The 19,062-nt window shown below is 33.6% G+C and overlaps 1 protein-coding gene across 3 annotated transcripts; it reads left to right on the plus strand.

Annotated features, from left to right (window-relative positions):
- The first annotated feature begins 8,947 nt into the window (after window positions 1-8,947).
- LOC127803829 (uncharacterized) lies at window positions 8,948-19,024 on the plus strand. Of its 3 annotated transcripts, none has more exons than XM_052340371.1 (16): window positions 8,948-9,360; window positions 9,794-9,877; window positions 10,008-10,079; window positions 10,175-10,246; window positions 10,325-10,561; window positions 11,255-11,365; window positions 11,455-11,568; window positions 13,895-14,020; window positions 14,107-14,175; window positions 14,353-14,459; window positions 15,105-15,188; window positions 15,347-15,434; window positions 16,050-16,169; window positions 16,332-16,516; window positions 18,394-18,708; window positions 18,798-19,024. In XM_052340371.1, exons 1-15 carry the CDS (start codon window positions 9,238-9,240, stop codon window positions 18,701-18,703), a joined length of 1,902 nt encoding a protein of 633 aa, XP_052196331.1. In that variant the 5' UTR covers window positions 8,948-9,237; the 3' UTR covers window positions 18,704-18,708; window positions 18,798-19,024. The 3 variants fall into 3 exon arrangements, with proteins under 3 accessions (XP_052196331.1, XP_052196328.1, XP_052196329.1); XM_052340368.1 differs by having other exon boundaries at window positions 8,948-9,108; window positions 9,202-9,360; window positions 18,394-19,024; XM_052340369.1 differs by having other exon boundaries at window positions 8,948-9,108; window positions 9,211-9,360; window positions 18,394-19,024.
- Window positions 19,025-19,062: the final 38 nt, after the last annotated feature.

The raw sequence follows: 19,062 nt of genomic DNA on the forward strand, positions 1-19,062 counted from the left end.
GTCTCAAGATCCAACCAAACCCTCAAAAATCCATAAAGTAGTTAGTTAAGAAATTAATAAAATTTTTATGTATGAGGTAATTTTTGGTAAGTACCATATATTGTCTCTCTTACTTGATATGTTATCATATATCGTGATTAATCTCTTTTATGTATGTGAGACAGTGTATGGAGACCCTTAAGATGAGAAATTTTATCTTTTATATTTAAAAAAATTAATAAATTTATTTTTTTAATGATGTGGTACAAGAAAGTGGTATTTAGCAAAACAAAAGGTAGAAAAAAAAAGTACAGAAAACTAGGGTAAATGAGTGATAGCAAATTTGGAGTTCAACACGTGGCGCCGAAAGGCTGGTCCTCCATAAAATTGACATGATCGCAACGTTGCCCCCAACAGCTAATGGATTCAAAAGCAATGAAGGACCCTAAAAAGGTGTCATCACTGCTTATCACCCATTGAAACGATCTCCGATCTCCACGTGTGAGATCTACATATAGAGGATTTACGGGGCTGCAAATTAGGCAAATGTACAAATTGAGTTTTACTAAAAAAATCCATTTAAGTATAGATTGAGCAAATTAAACTTTATCTAGAGAATTTGTTGTGTGGGGATCAAACAGATCATACGATGTGACACTTCAATTTTTTTTTAAATTTTTTAAAAGGAATTTATTTAAAGAAGTTATTTATAGGAAATTCAAAAGAAGTGACCATTTTTCTCTCAAAAATTGAAATGTAAGTATAAATAAATATATATATATATATAAGATGATTCTTTTCAATTTATGAACCTATCTCGGTTCACTAGGGTGTCAAAAGATTGGTCATACTTATATCATAATATAAATCATGCATAAAATATTTTATCTAATCCTCATAAGTATTAAAATAATTATCTCATACGTTTGAATGTTTTCAAGTGAAGTTGGGTCATTTAAGAAAAAAAATAAAAACTCATGAGACTTTACTCTGATGTAATAATGGTTTAATGATAATTTATAATTATTCTCTATGTGTTTAGAGTCCATCTAAGTATTATTCAACATAAATCTAGAGTTATTGCAGATGAAAAAAACTAAACTCCTCAAGAATAATAAAGATTTTCGTGTTAAATAGAAATAATATTATTAAATTTATTATTAGATTAATTATTATAACTCGTGATTATGTAAGTGTAAAAAATTAAAATCAATCAAGACGTTAATATGATTGTTGAATGCAGCTAGAGCGAGATAGGTAAATTGTTCAGAGTTAATAGACCAAGTGCAACAAACTAGACCCAAGTTGGAAAAATTTAAGAGAAGTAGATATAAAACTAAATATGCTATAAGGTCGAAGTTCAAGCAGAGGCTAAGCCTAAGCCCAACAAAAGGTTAAAAACCAAGCTTAGTGACAAACTCAACAGAAGACTTAAAGACCTAAGTCCCATCCCATGTCACAGAAATTTCCAAACTAAGACTAGAGTTCCTTCCCAAATTACGGCTCTGTGGCGTTTCTAATAGAACTTCTAAAGCCAAAGCAAATTTCAAGGTGATGCCAAAAACATTAGTAACCCCCCCCCCCCCCCCCCCCAAAAAAAAAGGGGAAATTTGATCAAATGTTTTTGCTCGCATAAATGAACTGAACCATTTCTCTTATTTAATAAAAAATTACGAGTGTCGCTTATGAAAAACAGAAAGAGTAGGTGAAGCAGACAATAGAAAACGTTGAAAATTTATAGCATATTGAGAAAGAAACTCATTGCCAAAGCATTAGGTACTTAAGGTTAGTAAAAAAAATATTAAATATATTTAATACTCATTATTTGTATAAATTGAAAATTGAGCGATAATACCTTGAAAATAAGTGGGGTGTTATAACACCTATAACCTAACACTCATAAATTATGGAAGTTGAGATATAAAAAATTATTAAACTTTTTAAAAAAATATATGAACATTGTTTGTATTTATTTTTTTCGATTATATTTCTCTTACTTTTCCAAATATAAAGAGTTTGATTTAAGCATCAGAATAATTATTTTAAAAATCTCAAAAAAATTATTTTTGAATTCACATTTACAGTTATCATAAGTATCGTATTTTTTCAAATGTTGTATCTCACATCAACAGTGTCATTTGTTTTTTTAATAGAGTAGTGATTTATTAGTTTAATTGCAATTTAGGATTTATTAAAATTCAACAATGGAAGCCGAAAAATCTTAAAGAAATCGACCTTAAAAGTTCAAAACATTATATGTTTATTATTAATTAATAAAAATATTAGAAATAATATATAATTAGTATACTTTATCAAAAAATGAAAAACATTCCTTTAACATAACCCTTGATAATTGGACTGAAATGATAATTTAATTATTATTTTTAAGTAATTGGATAGTTTACTTGCATACGCAAACTTGTAACGAAAGCACCACTGGAAGACCCCTTGAATTTAATTCCTTAAATTATGGATAGACAAAATTATGCTAAAAATAAGTAGCACTTATTATTTACTATATTTTCCATTTTTTGTTTCTTTTATTAGAAAGGGCATTAGGAATACAAGAAAGGCATTTTGTCTAAATTCAAAGTTTAAAAATGCACTTTAGGAAACACGGTGGGAAAAATACATAAGAGACGGAGAGAGAGAGAGAAGCGGGCTTATCTGGAATAACGGCCGTCATTTCTGTGTGGCCGCGCGTGGAGGATTGGAAACCGACGCCCGGCCCGACGGACGGGCAATTAATGAATGAAACCGGGAAATAATCCAGACGTCGAGTATCGGAGGGTGGGGGGACACGTGTTGGAAGGTGAGAAGGCAACACATGTCCAGCTGGCAATGCCAATCTAACCATGAACCAGCTGGCGGTGCCTGCTCGGCCCTCGGCTCAGCTGGATCCCAGACCGTTTGATGATGATGGTTGTCACATTCACGATCCTCTCCCTCTCTGCTTCTGCTTGCTTTCTGGGCCTCTGTCTGCGACCGCGTGTTAGCTGTTGGGTTAGGTGAAGCTTCCGTGTGGCCACGCTCACGTGCACTGCCACTGCCCACGACCTATTCCCTTTCCCAATCCTTGATTCACACGTAGACGATGCCGCGGCTCCGCTACGCTATGTTCCGCCTCACCCCCTTTACCGTGCACTCATCCCTCCCGCCGCCCCCCGGTGATTTACGCTCGTGCTATAGTAATTATTGGATTGGATTGGTTTTTGTTTTAACTAGTTATTCACCCGTGTGCACGAAAAATGAATTCACAAGCAGAGACATAAAAGTTATATAAATTTTTAATAAATATTAAAAATATCATAATTTAATTTTATTAGATCGTAAATATCATAAAAAATGAAATTTATAATAAGATTAAATATTATAAATTTTGAAAAACTTATTTAAATACAACGTTTGTGGTTGAGTTTGTTTGTTCTTTTTTCTTATTACATATTAGTATTTTTAAACTCTTCCAACTTATAACTCTTGATATAACTATGTATAACTAACCATGACTAAATACTATTTTTTCAAATAAAGTCTACATGCAATAACGATTGCCCATGACTTTTGTTGATGGTCATAGCGTAAGATACAATCAAAGGAAATTATCTTCTCTAAAACTTGAACTGCAATATTAAATCCGATAGAGTCAATGATATCCTTAGAATGAAAACCTTATGTCCTGATATACATTTTTTAATATTAGATAATAGAACACTTTATACGTGAAAATTGAACAATCCAAAATCTAAATATTGCATAACACGTTTTCAGAGTGATTCAATAACACGTTTTTAATCGGAAACTGTGTAATAATATTAAAAATATAGATTTTGATTTATACTATTGAAATTTAATTTATACAATAATAACAAATCAGTGAAAATATTGAAAACATTAAAAAATATGGACAATTTTTTATGACTTAATTAATAGTTTTAAACTGTCTATTCATATTTATCAGAAATAATATTTATTTTTTATTGAATAAAGGATTAATTGATGAGAAGATATGACGAAAAATATTTATTTTTAATTAATTAATTATATTAAAAAACTTATTGGTTATTACTAATGCACGTTTTTCAATTTTCAATATTAGATAATAGAGTAGTCTATACGCGAAAATCAAACAATCTATAATCTAAATATTACATAACACATTTTTAGATGGATTCGATAACACATTTTTAACGGGAAGGAATATTACATCCTGAAAAAAAAAAAAAAAAACTAAAGGCAACTTTTGACGAGAAACTGTGTGCAATAATATTGAAAATATGAATTTTGATTTATACTATTGAAATTTAATTTATACAATAATAACAAATCATTGAAAATATTGAAAACATTAAAAAATATGGAGGATTTTTTATGACTTAATTAATAGTTTTAAGTTGTCTATTCATATTTCTATAAATAATATTTTTTTTTGATTGATTGAGGGATTAATTGATGAGAAGATATGACAAAAAAAATTATTTTTGATTAATTAATTATATTAAAAAACCTATTGATTATTACTGATGCATATTTTTTAATTTTTAATATTAGATAATAGAGCAATTTATACGCAAAAATCGAACAATTTATGATCTGAATATTGCATAATACGTTTTCAGAAATATTCAATAACACGTTTTTAATTGGAAGGAATATTACTTCTTGAAAAAAAAAACTAAAGGCAGCTTTTTGGCGGAAAATTATGTGCAATAATATTGAAAATATGGATTTTGATTTATACTATCGAAATTTAATTTATGCAATAATAACAAAACATTGAAAACATTAAAAAATATGGTCGATTTTTTATAACTTAATTAATAGTCCAAGTTGTATATTCATATTTTTAGTAATAATATTTATTTTTAATTAATTGAGAGATTAATTAATGAGAATATATGACAGAAAATATTTATTTTTGATTGATTAATAACATTAAAAAACTCATGCAAATTTAATGCAAATTTTAAAGACAGTTTTTGGGTGGGAAATTGTTTGCAAAAACTCTGTTACTTTAATATATATTAAGATTTGGGATGGATTAGCTTAGACTTTTTTAAAACACTTTAATTTTGATTGAGTATAAATTAATAAAAATTTTGACCTAAAGTAATCTAGCCCAACCCATACATTTATTATAATTAATATTTTATAACATATTAATTATTTAATGCAAGTTCAACAATTCATTCCTAGTCAAGTAGAAAAAAAAATCTATACATTTTCGCAAATATATAAATTTATATAAACATTTTAATTTTGATAATTTTATCTCGATCAACTGAATTGAGTATAATTTTATCTAATAATTAAAATTATTTTAGAAGACGTATATTATTACTAAAGTGGCAAGTCACATGTCATAAAAAAATATATAAGAATGAGACTCACTTGTGTAATTTTATTTTTTTTCATATGTGTATATATAGATTCAATTCTTATACATTTTTTGAATGATAGGTAACATGACACATACATTTTAAATTAACTTCAAGTGTTGGATAAAATTATACTTAATTAGAATATAATTGTCAAAATTAAAACGTTTTAATAAATTTATAAATTTGTAAAAAGATATATATTTTTTTTTTTTTGCTATTGACCCTTTATTTTTTATAATGTATTATGAATTTTATATTATTTTTTTATTTAATTCTACATAGTATAGGTATTTAGTAAAATTAAATTATACATAATTTTTTTTCTACTTGGACACAATTTGATTAATGGTAGTATTGATATATAAGTAAAACAACATAAAAATCAATGAAGAATGAAATAGAGCAAATGTTTAAAGATCACGAGGGAATGTCTCTGAGTTGACATAACTAAGGCTATCTCCATCATAATTTTCGAGGCATAAGTCAAATAGTTAATTTTAAATAAGTGAAGATTTGTACAGATAGATAGTAGGGTTCGATTTTTTATTTTTATACTGTGAGATCAAGTCTTCAATTCTTTATCTTATATAGTGAGATAAAATTTTTACCTATAATTTATTTATTTTTGTTAAAATCAAGAACACGACCAATAAAAAATCGTATAAGGACAATAATTTCAAAAATATCTCCATCCTTAGTCAAACAAATCAAAATCAAAGTACAATAAAAATTAATAACTACAAACAAGTTGTTATGCCTGCTTAAAAAAAATAAATAAAGGAAAAATGAAATGCCATGTGGCAGCCCCAAGAGCCGCCACGTGGCAATTTATAAGGTTGCCACCTGGCTGCATCATGCAGCCAAGAGGCGCCCACAATGGCCACATGGAAGCGGCCTAAGCCGCTTCCCTCCCCTACGCTGCCACGCAGCAGCGTGGCCAGGAAAAAAAGGGCTCTTCCTCCTTTGCCATGCTGGCATGCGGCAGCGTGGCTAAAGAAATTAAGAGGGAGGACTCCACCCCCACCCCTGAGAGAGTCTCGGGGGTATTCTCATGCCCCTGAGAGGTCTCTCAGGGGCTGCCTAATGCGCGCCTCTGTGCACACGCTTGTGTGCTTGCACTCGTGTACCTTTGCACCAATAACTTCATAAGATTTGGTCAAAATCACCTCCGATATATTCGAGAAAAATAAGTCACATGACACGTGAATGTCCCTTCCATCGCTATAAATAGAGGGTATTTTCCTTCATTCGGGATGCAATCTCTCATTTTCGTACTTACTTTTTGTCTTTAAGCATTTCATTTCTATGAGAGACTAACTTAAGTATTGAAGGGTCTACGCGAGAATTCTCACCCGCGTCCCTAATCGATTTTCTTTCCAACAAATCATCCATCGCTCTCAAACTAGCCAAGGGACTCACCCATCGTTGTCGTAACCCCCGAGAGATTCATCTATCGCTGTCGTGACCCCCCGTGAGACTCATCAATCGTTGTCACTCCACCTCGAGAGGCTCATCCATCACTGTCACTCCATCCCGGGAGACTCACCCATCTCTCCCGATAATTACTCATCGTTTGGATAATCCACACGTCACCCATGGCCCGAAAGAGTCATCCATCCCCCAAGTGAGTCATCAATTGCTCAGATACACCACACGAGAGTCATCAATCGCTCGAATCAGCCACACATGGGTCATCCATTAACAATTTTCTCCTTTACAAATTTATTGTTATAACCGTGTAACAACGCAAATAATAATAAGGTTAATTATATTCAATATCCTGAACGTTTAGCATACTTTTAGGCCCTTTTCACTGGGTTAAGATTCAAAGTGAACCTCAAAGTCAATTAAGATTTTACGACGAACTTGAGGTAAATATTCAAAGTGGCCAGCCATTCTTTTTTCTTTTTTCTTTTTTTTTTGGTTAAATTTTGTAGTTAGAGAGAAGATAGATGGATAGATATTCAAAGTGGCCAGCCATTACCGATTGTCTTTGTAGAGAACTGCTGTGTACACTTCAATGAATTCACGAGAGTTGACTCGTTTTAAAAAATAATTTGATTGTATTAATTTAAAGTAAAATACTGCATACTTAAAATATAATTTATATATAAATATAGGCATACATACATGAACATGCATATGTACGTGTATGTATATATACTCATATGTAGAAGCGTATGTATACACAAAGATGTTGTGGGAGTTTCCCTAAATGACATGTCGAAATTCGTTTGGTAAGCTATTTTATTTTATTACGTTACATATTTTTTGTTATTAAAATAATAAAAAAATATGTAAATAAATATTAGATAAATTGTCTAAAGATGATCGGACTCTTATGAAAATATGTTGAGAATATTGTTATTGTTGTGTTCAAGAAAGTAGGTCTACGAATAACTTAAGTTTAAGAAAAAATGGTCATAAAACAAAGTTATCGTAAAACTTGGCTCGTAAGAAACTTAACTAAGGAGGTGTGCAATAAACTTGGCCTCGAGGGGCATGCGTGAGACTTGGTTGAGGGGCATGCAAAAGGCTTGATTGAGGGGCTTGCGAGGGACCTGTGCGAGTAACTAATTGAGTGACTAAAAGACCAAATGACCTTGACTCAAGTGACCTTGCTTGGGAACTTTATTTCTTCGAAAAACTCTCATGGGAACTAATGAGGCACTCGATCATAGTTATTCAAAAGACTCTTATACTTTAATATTCTCCTCTATAAATCTAGAATAGAGCTCAAAATGCCCGCCAAATATTGTAGCTTTTCCTCCACCTATCAATCTCCTTCATCCTATAAAAATGAGACTAATCTTTTAGTAAATGTATGCTCACAATTCTAAGAAAACTACAACTCTATTGGTTTTATTCACTTCATCAAAAGAGATTGACTAAAGCATTTAACTCGTTTGAGCCCTTAACCATTTTTTTTTCTTTTCTGTAAGTCTCCTATAAACTACACTTGAGACACTCTTATGCACAAAAAAATAATTATTATATTTTGATAACAACAATTATCATATTTTGAAAGTATTTCAAGTATCATATAGATTCTTTGTAATTTTTTTTATAATTATTTATCTATTACCTATATATATATGTATCACAGTAAAGTTAGATACAATACAACACCTGATGATTAAAACTTATATATTTTTTTAATATAATATCAAAGTTTATATCCTAACCATTTAAATTTGTAAGTCTTATGTGTTGACAGTAAATTCTTCATGATAGATCTTATAATTTTTTAGACATAAAAATAAAAAAAAATACCCACACTAACGAATATAAAAAAATATTAATCTATAATCCTATATTTAGCATGAAAGCGAATCACTTAATTGTATACTTAAGTGATCCAATTAGTAATGGGCCTTCATATTCAGCTCGACTTCTCGGGGCCCAAAAACGTTATCCATTAGCAACGGGCTCTAATGGACATTTTGACCCTTCTACCACGTACCTACGGGATTATGTGGACCCACAATTCAATTTAAAATGATTTCTATTTATTTATTTATTTATTTTTTCTCACACACCGCCGGTGAGATATATAAACAAGAGTTAGAAAACCTAACCAGGGTTGAAGACAGAAGGTTGTTAGAGTTAGGGTTTGTGTAGAAGTTTGAAAGGCAACGTGATATCCAACCAGTTTCGTCTGTCTGGCGGCAACGAAACATAACACAGAACAGAGGAGGAGGAGGAGAGATACTTCCGCAGAAACGCTCTTCTCTGGCTTGGTCCATTGGCAGTAAGCCCTTTATACGTATATTCTGCAAATAGAATCGGTTTTGATAATAACAGGGGTGAGATGTTCGATTGTTCTGGTTTTCTCTTTTCGGAGGTCGTGTAGTTTATTCGAGGTTTCTGGTGCCCGGCCATGGGAGTGGAACTGGCGAATCAGAAGGCAGAATTGACAGTAGTCATGGAGGAGGACGGTGCTGATTTCACGGATTCAGAGTTGGTGTGTCGTGTCCGCGACGCCCTCAAATCAGTCTCTCTGGTAAGAATCTGATATTTTTATTCTATGGGTTACTGGTAAATGCCGATCCTTGAATTACACATCGTTGTTAATTCTAATGGATGCCCTAAGGACTAACGGATAGTTCATAATATGCCACTGATCGATCATTGATTTGGAGGGTCCAGGTGCCAACTCTTGAAGTAGTTTGGCGCAGTTATTGGACCCTGAGCCGAAATTCTTTAACTCTAGCAAACTACTTTTCTCAGCTTAAGTTAGTTTCACCATATTGTGTTTTTCCTCCCTGCAATGTGATTAAATTTGCCAAGGAGGAACCTTGGGCAACCTTTTGAAATAACTCCCGACTACCTGGACTGATTAATTATACAATCCTGATTTGTTGAATGGTACATTGAGTTGTTTTTGCGTCAAACTCTTTGTAAATATATAATGCTGATGAACATCGATGTCCCAGGGTGACAGTGACGATTACAATCAGCTTGTTGGTGTTATCCATCGCAGGGAATGCTTCCACCCAGATGAGGTGGCACTACTTGTGGTATGTTTTCAAAAGCCAACTTATTTGATATAGCAACATTTTTATTCTTGTGAAGAATCATCATCCTCAGCCTTTGTTTTTATCTACTTATTATTACTTTTCTTTATGTTATTTTGTTGTTCTTGGGCAGACAAGTTTAAAGGCTTTGTCAGGAGCAGTTTGCTACATTGATAGCGTTCACCATGAGTCTCTTCTTTCTTCAGTAAGTCACTGATGCATGAACTTGTATATTTGTGGCTGTGTTTCGATACCATTCACCTTAGCTTTTTTTAAGTTCAACATGGTTTTTCTTGTCAGGTATTTAGAATGAGCATGTGGAACTATGGGCCTGACGTGATGGATGCAATAGTTGAGCTAATAATATCCTTGGTATGTGAGTTTCATGTGATTTGTGCGTGGTTTCTTGGTGAATCCTTTGTAACTATACCTTTTTTTGTTAAAATGCAGGCTGGTTCGAGTGGAAAATACGTTGATTCATGCTTAGACATGCTCATATGCAATTTTATCCCTCCACATTCTTTCAAAGAATTGCTGAAGCATCCACGTGGTCTTGCAAGAAAGGACCAAGTTCTTTATCGTGTGCATTCAGCGTTGAAAGATATTACTGATTTAGTGCCTCTTGCACCTTTACGACTATTGCCAATAGTTATCCAGAGAATGCCAAATATTTATAGCAACGAACCTGTGAGTTTCAACTAATGGTGCCAACTTGGAGTTTTTCTTCTATTAAAGTTACCGTTCCACTTCATGAGATTATTAGATTTACTGGTATGTAGCATGTTTTAAAGACAACATGCCAGAAATTGTTATTATGCAGCGGCGTGAAGTTGCCATGATATTGATGATTTACGTGGAAAGATTGCTCTGTTTGATTACGTTCTGGCACTCTAATATAGAACCTGACATTTTGTCAAATGGTTTAGTTAAAATGGATTCTCTTCTGTTGTATTGCACTTTTCACCTATCTTGACTTCCTTTTCCACTATTAGCCTGGCAATAGGCCATCATGTGGAATTTGGTTCTTCTTGATTGTTGGAAGGTTGAACGCTTGCCTACTTTTTGTGTGTCTTTTAGGACATTGGATGCTAATTGGTACATTTTTACCTGCTGACTTTTTCTATGATGATGAATAATAATATATTAAATATTCAGTTCAAATATATATACACATTTGTGCCTCAATGGCATAAAATTGGTGAATTAGTGTTTACTGTTGCATGGTATCTTTTTACCCAGATTATTGTATCTGGAGTCAATATCAATGTCCATGTATTTGGCATCATCCATACGTGTGCTTCTTCGGGGTATTCTATGAATTTTTTAAGACTAGATTAATTTTTGTAAATCTTATTTGAGGTTGTACCATGTGTTTTGCAGTTGATTGTGATATATGTGGAGAACATGTTAACATTGGAGAGTGGTGCCATGGGAGAGCTTGTTGGCAGCATGATGCTTATAGCAGTGGTCGATAGGTTGATAGATTTGGACGTGAGTCTTCAAAATTTTGTGTTCCCAGTAAATCAACCTGGAAAACTGGCGTTTCACTTACCTTTATACTTTGTGTTTGTGCTTCACAGGTGGAGATAGAATGGGATGATATTTTGAATGATGATTCTAGTAAAGGCATGTTTGAGATGGAGCTTGAAGAGGTGGAGGAGACCATTGATGATATTGAGGAAAAAGTTGATGAGGTATGTTTTCTACATGCGAATTATGTAGCATTGATCTTTTTGCATCTCTTTTGGCTGGAACTTGGAAGTTCTATATTTATATGCCTATTATGTGACTTCTTAAAATGCTTGATGAGCAGTGTCTCATATGGATGCATGATGACATTTACTTCCAAGTTTGACTGGTTTAAATCCGTTTCGGGGCCTATTATGTGACTTCTTAAAATGCTTGATGAGCAGTGTCTCATATGGATGCATGATGACATTTACCTCCAAGTTTGACTGGTTTAAATCCGTTTCCGGGGCATTTTGTAGGAGAATAGAAAGGAGGAAATTCCACTTAACATGGTTATACTATGTTTGTGACACCATGTCATGTGGGATTAATTAATATTGAGATTTTTTTATCCCATGGTGGGATAAAACAATTTTTCCATAGTGGACAATTTTGCCTCTCACGTAAAAGGCCAAAACAATCTCTCTTCTCAATTTCGTTCAGTCTGCTGCATCTATCAGTGGCTGCAATCAGGAAAGAAGCAGCCCGTCACCACAGACAACGCTGCAGTCAGAGCACAGATCCAGTGGTGGAGCCACTGCCAGGCGGAGTTGTAACAGCCGCTGAAGTTATGGACCCACCAGTGGTTCTGCTTGCCACAGCCACCATGAGTTGGGGAAGGAGACTTGCTGTGTGCAAAGTTTTCCATGGAGCCAAGTTAGCTGTTAAAGTTGGCTTGAGGCTTCTATGTGCCTGGGCTCATGCTGACTTGGATTATTTATGGTGACAGTTGATCTTGTATGAGCTTCTGGTCTACACACTCTTTTATTTTGAGGTCTAGTTTGGTTCCTTTTATAGTCCTGAGTGTTGTTTTGTTAATCCATTTTGAGCTTTGACGTGAAAAAATGAACTGGCTACAAAAATGGATTCATGCATTCTTTTGTCTCATCCACCAAGACCATATCATCTACAAGTGCCTTGGTGAATAAAAACATGACCATTCTAGGAAATTTGACAGAAAAGGGCATTCCTAGTGCATGAGGCTTCCTACTTTGCGAGGATTGAGGGAGGTTTGTTTTGAATTCAGTGTTGTCCTTACTGTGCAAAAAAAGGTCTTTCCACATTGCAAACTTGTGACCTTCCAGTCACAAGGGAGCAACCTTACCTAGTGGAGAAGCCTCATAGTGTTGAGTGGGGGCAATCACCCCCCCCCCCCCCCCCCCCCTTCCTCTTCAAGTTTCTAAAAATTACATTTAGTGCATAATTTTTATTTTTTTTAAAATGCTCCCACTCAAATCTATTAAATGTGAGTCAGTTTGAAACAAAAAAGAAAAGAAAAACCATAATGTAACTAACTGTAGAAAATGTTTAATTATTTTAATATTTTTCAAATTGTTTAGTACTGCAACAAAATAAACAAACTTAGTTTTTATATTATAATCAAACAGTTTTTAATGATAATCAAAATATTATTTAATATGTTATAGATATGTTTTGTAAGGGAAAAGCAATATTATATGAACAGTATCTCTTTAAAAATTTGGTCAAGATGATAAAAAGTATTTTTAAAAACTGTGTACTTAAAATAAAATATACTTAAAAAATATTTTGTACAAATCATTAATTAGGATTAGTTTTTTAGATTTTCATTCAGATGAACAAGGCAATTTATGTAAAATTTACATGTAAAAGAAATTTCGTTGACTTTGCAATTATAAATTTTAGAAAAATTATATAAGTTTATTAAAAAATTGTACCTTTTATTTTAATGAGTTTATGATTAGTTGGATTATAATAAAGTAAATTACTAAATTATGCTACTTGTTGATTATGCACCTATTTTTTTAGACTTTAACTTTAAAAAGTAAGGATTCCTATCACATCTTAATTTATTTTCTTATTTACTCAATTAAACATATGATATTCTATAATACTACAGTAAAAAAAAAACTGTCCACACTCTGTCCAGGTATTGGCTCTACCATTGACCTTACCATTGCTCTCAAGGCTCACCTCTTTTCTAAAAGAAATTTCAATAGTTTTTGGTAAATAAACTCCAAAATTCTTACCAAGAAATTTAAAAGACCTACACTTAATGAGCATGGAAAACACTTCTTGCATTTGGCAAATCCTATTTGCGAATCCTTAGTTTCATGAAGGATTATGTGTTATTTGTTTTTCTTGATCAAAGTTAGCTGATATATCAGAGGTGTTGCACTATGTTAGCTGTAAAACTTAAAAGCTCTGTCAAAATATGGATCTTTATGACTAAATTGTTTCCTAAAATTGTCTGAAACCCACTAAATTTTATATCATCTGTATTCAACATGTTAACACAAGTTTCTTTTGCAGGTTCCAGTAGAATTTTCAAGACGTAAGGGTTTTCGGGGAAATGTAGTTGCTGAAAAGTTAGATAGCTTATTGGTCCTTATGTTTGAGCACCTTAATTCTTGTTATGATGTAGGACGTTTGGTTAAGGTAAGCTCTGCATTCTGTTATATGAGTTTGTTATTCTACTCTCTTGGTTGACTGTAATTATGTTCTGTCTTTTGATGCCGTAATAGGTATTTGAAACTCTTCTCCAGTCATTTCAGCTAACCGTCTTGAGTGCTTACAAGTCAAAGTTTGCCCAGGTACCTATTTCGGATCTTGTGTTGTAAATATGATGTATATATGCAAAATCTATCATCCTTTTGATCCCATCCTTGTTTTCTTGTTTTTACTGCATTTTAGAGAACCTGCTAACTTGGTTGTGAACGAGCATTGGGCTTCCATATAGTTGATTTCAATTTCTTTATTTCCTTTTGCAGTTTGTGATGTTCTATGCTTGTTCACTTGATCCTGAAAACTGTGGCATGAGATTTGCTGATATGCTTGCAGATATTTTTATGGGCAGTGCACTCCCCCCTATTAAGAGGTATGATTAAGGATGTCTAGTTTCTGCATTAGTGAACAATTTGTGTTAGTTCATCAGTGCTGCTGACAAATGGTTTTATCAAGTTATTGTTATGCGAAAATTATTTTCATTTACATTGCATTTATTAAATCTGACTCTGGACATCAGTACCAGTTAGAGCAGATCAAACAAGAAAGCAGATTCTTTTCATCTAAGCTTTTGCAGTCTCTGTTAAGAGCATTTATTCTAGGAATTATGATATGAATGAAAGCCAATTAGTGACCTTGGTATTTCATGTACTTCACTCTAGCATACTTCAGCTAGCATTATCTTGCTGACAAGTATTTTTTTCCCCAATTTCCAAATGCCTTCTATATGAGAACTTTGGAATTCTTTTGTGTTAGAATCCAACATCCAATTAAGTTGCTGATGCCATTTCACTAGTTGATTCTGCATTCTCGCACCCCACCCCCCAATGCTATTCCTATTGCACAGCTACTATTCTTAAATTTTTCCTGAAATGTCTGAGCAAAATAATTTAAGTTCTTAGCAGTGCCTTGTTCACATTTGCTCTGCAAGTGTCTTAGCAAATTATGAAGTTCTTATTGCTGCCATTTCAAGTACTAGTTTGCTGCAATTTCTGATTATTTTATTGATCCCATGCAGGATGAGTGCTGTTGCTTATCTTGCTAGTTATTTGTCTCGTGCAAAGTTTTTGTCAGTCTCTTTTGTTGCCAACACATTGCAAAGGTGGCCAATAAGTTCCCCGTCTCTCAATTCAATCTCTGTTGTTGCCCATTGAAATAAGGGAAATAAAATATGAATTTCTGATATAGTGCCTTTCTTTCCTTTCTCTTTTTTTTTTTTTTTGTGGGGGGGGGGGGGGGGGTTGTTTTTGAGGTTTTCAGGCTGGTGAGATGGTGTTGGGAATATTGTGAAGATCACAACGGTGATATTAATCCAAAAGCTCACAGAGTTTTTTATTCTGGATGTCAGGTATGTTATGGTTGCTTTATAGATAATAATAGCTATAATTTATCTGAATTTTTGTGGCACTGTCAGGGGCATTTCGATTTTTTTTTTTTAGATTAGATTATTTTCTTCATAACTTTACCATCCTTTATGAAGGGATAGTGAGTGGAGGTCTAAAAACTTAATTGTCATCATTCATCTATCATGCAATGTTTGGGGTGAGTGGAAATCTTCGCATGTTGGTAGAGTCTATGTGTTCTAGGGAAAACTGTTCTTTTTTGAATTCTATGGCATCAACTGATGGGATTTCAGTCCTGAGCCAATATGTCAGATTGGTTGCAATGTAGCATTCATGTTGGTGAGATGATATTAATCTTGTGAAGGGGTAGCAGGCATGCTTATATCTTACCCTAATGGTTCCTCTTTCTGTGATCTTGTAAATCTGTTACGAAGTGTAGTTACTATGGTGCATGATATGGTTTTGGTGCTTTATTTGATGCCTGCCGTTGCTACATGGGTTCTTTATGATGCGCTTGTTACTTGCTTTCGTTATTTTCATGCTCAACTTCATCTTTTATGTAGTTTATATTTAATTTGGAACGTCCTGATGTTTTCTGATGTCATTTTGCCTTAATGCAGGCAATCATGTATGTTCTTTGTTTCCGCATGCGATCCGTGATGGAAATTCCACGTCTCAAGTCGGAACTTCTTATTATGCCTATAGAGGCATTATTGAAGCATCCTTTGGACCCACTGAAGGTAAAGCCTCCAGATCTTTAGGCTAAACGTTTGAAATTGTAGAATGGATTTCAGTACCTCTATTGGATCATTTCCATAATAATTGTTTTGGAGTCTTTGGTTAGTAACTTGCAGTTTCCTGCTTTTTTCATAATGTCACCCATTTATTTATCTACTGGATAGGTGTGTCTGCCATCTATAGTGGAGGAATTTCTTCGGCAGGCAAAAGCAGCTCGCCTGTTTACAGTGTCAGAGATTTTTGTCTTTAATGACATGCTGGAATCAGAACTTTCGAGAGCTTTTGGTGGGATGGAAAGGCTTGACATGTTCTTCCCATTTGACCCATGTTTGTTGAAAAAATCTGACAGGTACTCTATTTAATCTTCTTCTTTTTCTTCTCCCCTCCCCCCCCCCCGGCGCCCCCCTTAAATAACTGGATTGGTGGTTCTCTACACTGTCTAGGAACTCTTATAAGGCCATAATTTGTTTGATTCCAGAGTAATTACACTGCTTGTGTATGCTTCCACTTATCATATTTTTGGGATTGATTTTCTTACATGAAAAGAATAATTTACTCTTTTCTTCACTTATTAAAAAAGGGTAATGCTAGGGGGCAATAAATGCACCTTGTTTTCAGACAAGGTGCATTTATTGCACCTTGCCTGATGATAGATACATTGGGTTTTGAATCATTTAATCAATCAATAGGATTGTTTGAAAATTTAAAACAAGGTGCAATAAATGCACATTGGCTGAAAAATAAGGTGCAACAAGGTGCATTTATTGCACCTTAGAAAAAAGGGAAAAACAAAGTAGAAATCGAAACAGGAAAAGAAAAAAGATGAAACAAAGGAGGACAAATAAACCTTTCCTTTATAGTTCTTTGAGGAAATCATTTCATCCTTTTAGCTCTTCCATCCTCTTATTACTTGGTGCTGGTTTGAAGAACTTTTTGGAAACCTGTTTTGAGGACTTATCATGTAGAAGCCCTTTCAAATTTTCTGCATGTACTCGCTCTTGAAATATGTTCTGAAGAAAATGTGCCCCAAGTGAGTTCTAAAATTGACATCTCATGCATTTTATCCTCTTTGAAGTAATAAATTGTTACCATCTACACCCTTTATGATAGCATTAGATCTTTATGTATACTTTGGAAAATAAAATAAAAATTCAATTCATATACGTTTCTCTGGAAAGAAGGATAGATTACAGTGAAGCCTTAGATATCATTTCCCTTCCCCAATTTACTCTTGCTATCCTCTTTTGCCTGCTTGGTATAACAGATTGCTGGTACAACCAGTTATAGCAAGACCTCATTGAGCATAGTATGTGATGAAAACATAAAACCAACCAAGAATTCAACCTCAAACCATCAAATGTCAAAACATTTAGTCGCAATTGATGGATTACATGATGATTTGTTTTTGATTTCCAATGTCAACGGGAAAAGTTTTTTTTTTTTTTTTAATAGTTTCTTCCTAAGTTCTGTGCCAAGTAAATGCATGGACCGTGATGCCATTATCTCCATTAAAGTAATGATTATGTCAAAGGAACAAAACCCCCAATATACCTGATCAGGCTGGAAAGTCGTAAAATATCATGTCTCATACCAAGGGGTGTGCATGATTCAGTTTGAAGAAAATATGGAAAAAAACCAAACCATAACTGTAGTTAGAATATATTCCAAACCAAGCCAAATCATTTCGTTGTTGTGAAACCAAACAAAACCATAAAATTATGATTTCATTTGGTTCAAATAGCAGTTTGGACAATAAAAGAATTATAATTAATCAATAAAAAAGTAAAAAATTCATTTTTTTTTATGAGAAGTTAAAATTAAAAAATTATTTGCATAAACTTTGGATACAAAAAATTTTTCAAACTCGACCATTTTCAAAAAAGTTAAACGGGCTAGGTTTAGTGTAACGGTTTGGATCGAATTATGTGAGCCCCTACTCATACTGAATGAATTAGCAGTTAAAAGTAAGAGGAGACAAGAAAATAATTAAAAAACTTGAAATTTTCTTATTGTGGACTTTTTAAATTGAATAACAAATTTGATTCTAGTTGATTCATGTTTTTAAGATCGAAATTTTTGTGAGGATGATGGCCATTGATCATTTTGAAGACTTGCTTGTGAACTGGAAATATCCTGAAATGCTTTTTTTGCTCGTCATGCATCCTTCTGTCGGTATTCTTTTTGCTGTCCCCAATTCCCTTTTTGATAAATTGCTTCAACATGTAGATTCATTCGGCGAAGCTTTGTGTACTGGTCAATGGTAAGAACTACATATGACGACGATGACTATGATTGTAGCAGTGAAGATGATGTTGAGGTTTGTATTGCTGGGAGCAGGAAGGACAATGCTGATGATGATGTAATGGCTAGGAGTTTGGGAGAACATGACCTGGATTTTGACGAATTTGACGAATCATTGAACAGAATGTCTATCACCCCCAAGAACTTGTCGAAGTATCAGTTTGGTGCTCAACAGCATGGTGCCATGCAAATGCCATCAAGAATCAGGCCTTCCACAAGTCCAGAATCCTTGTGATGAAGGCAAGGGAGCTTAGAATGCTCACACCATGGACCATGCCTTAATTCTTCACCCATTTTTCCAGTCACTGATGGGCTCATCTCTTCTTCAGGCAAGCAAATGGACGATCCGGCATCTGGCTGCAGTGGAGTTTCTTATATGTTGCAGAGTTAACAAGTGTCAGCTGTGTACTCAGGTATCCTGGATTTCTGTCAGCTTGGGGTAAATATTATTTGCCTTTTCTTTTTTGAATTTCTTATAGTCTGAGCAAATCAGTGACATTTGTAAGAACAAAATGGGCGGCAGAGTCGCAGCTGTCAGCTGATGTAATTTTTTGAAGGATGTCCGTCGTGATATCTATCCATTTTTTTTTTGGG

The sequence above is a fragment of the Diospyros lotus genome, chromosome 6 (genome assembly GCF_014633365.1).
Source record: "Diospyros lotus cultivar Yz01 chromosome 6, ASM1463336v1, whole genome shotgun sequence".
In the NCBI taxonomy this organism is placed as follows: Eukaryota; Viridiplantae; Streptophyta; class Magnoliopsida; order Ericales; family Ebenaceae; genus Diospyros; species Diospyros lotus.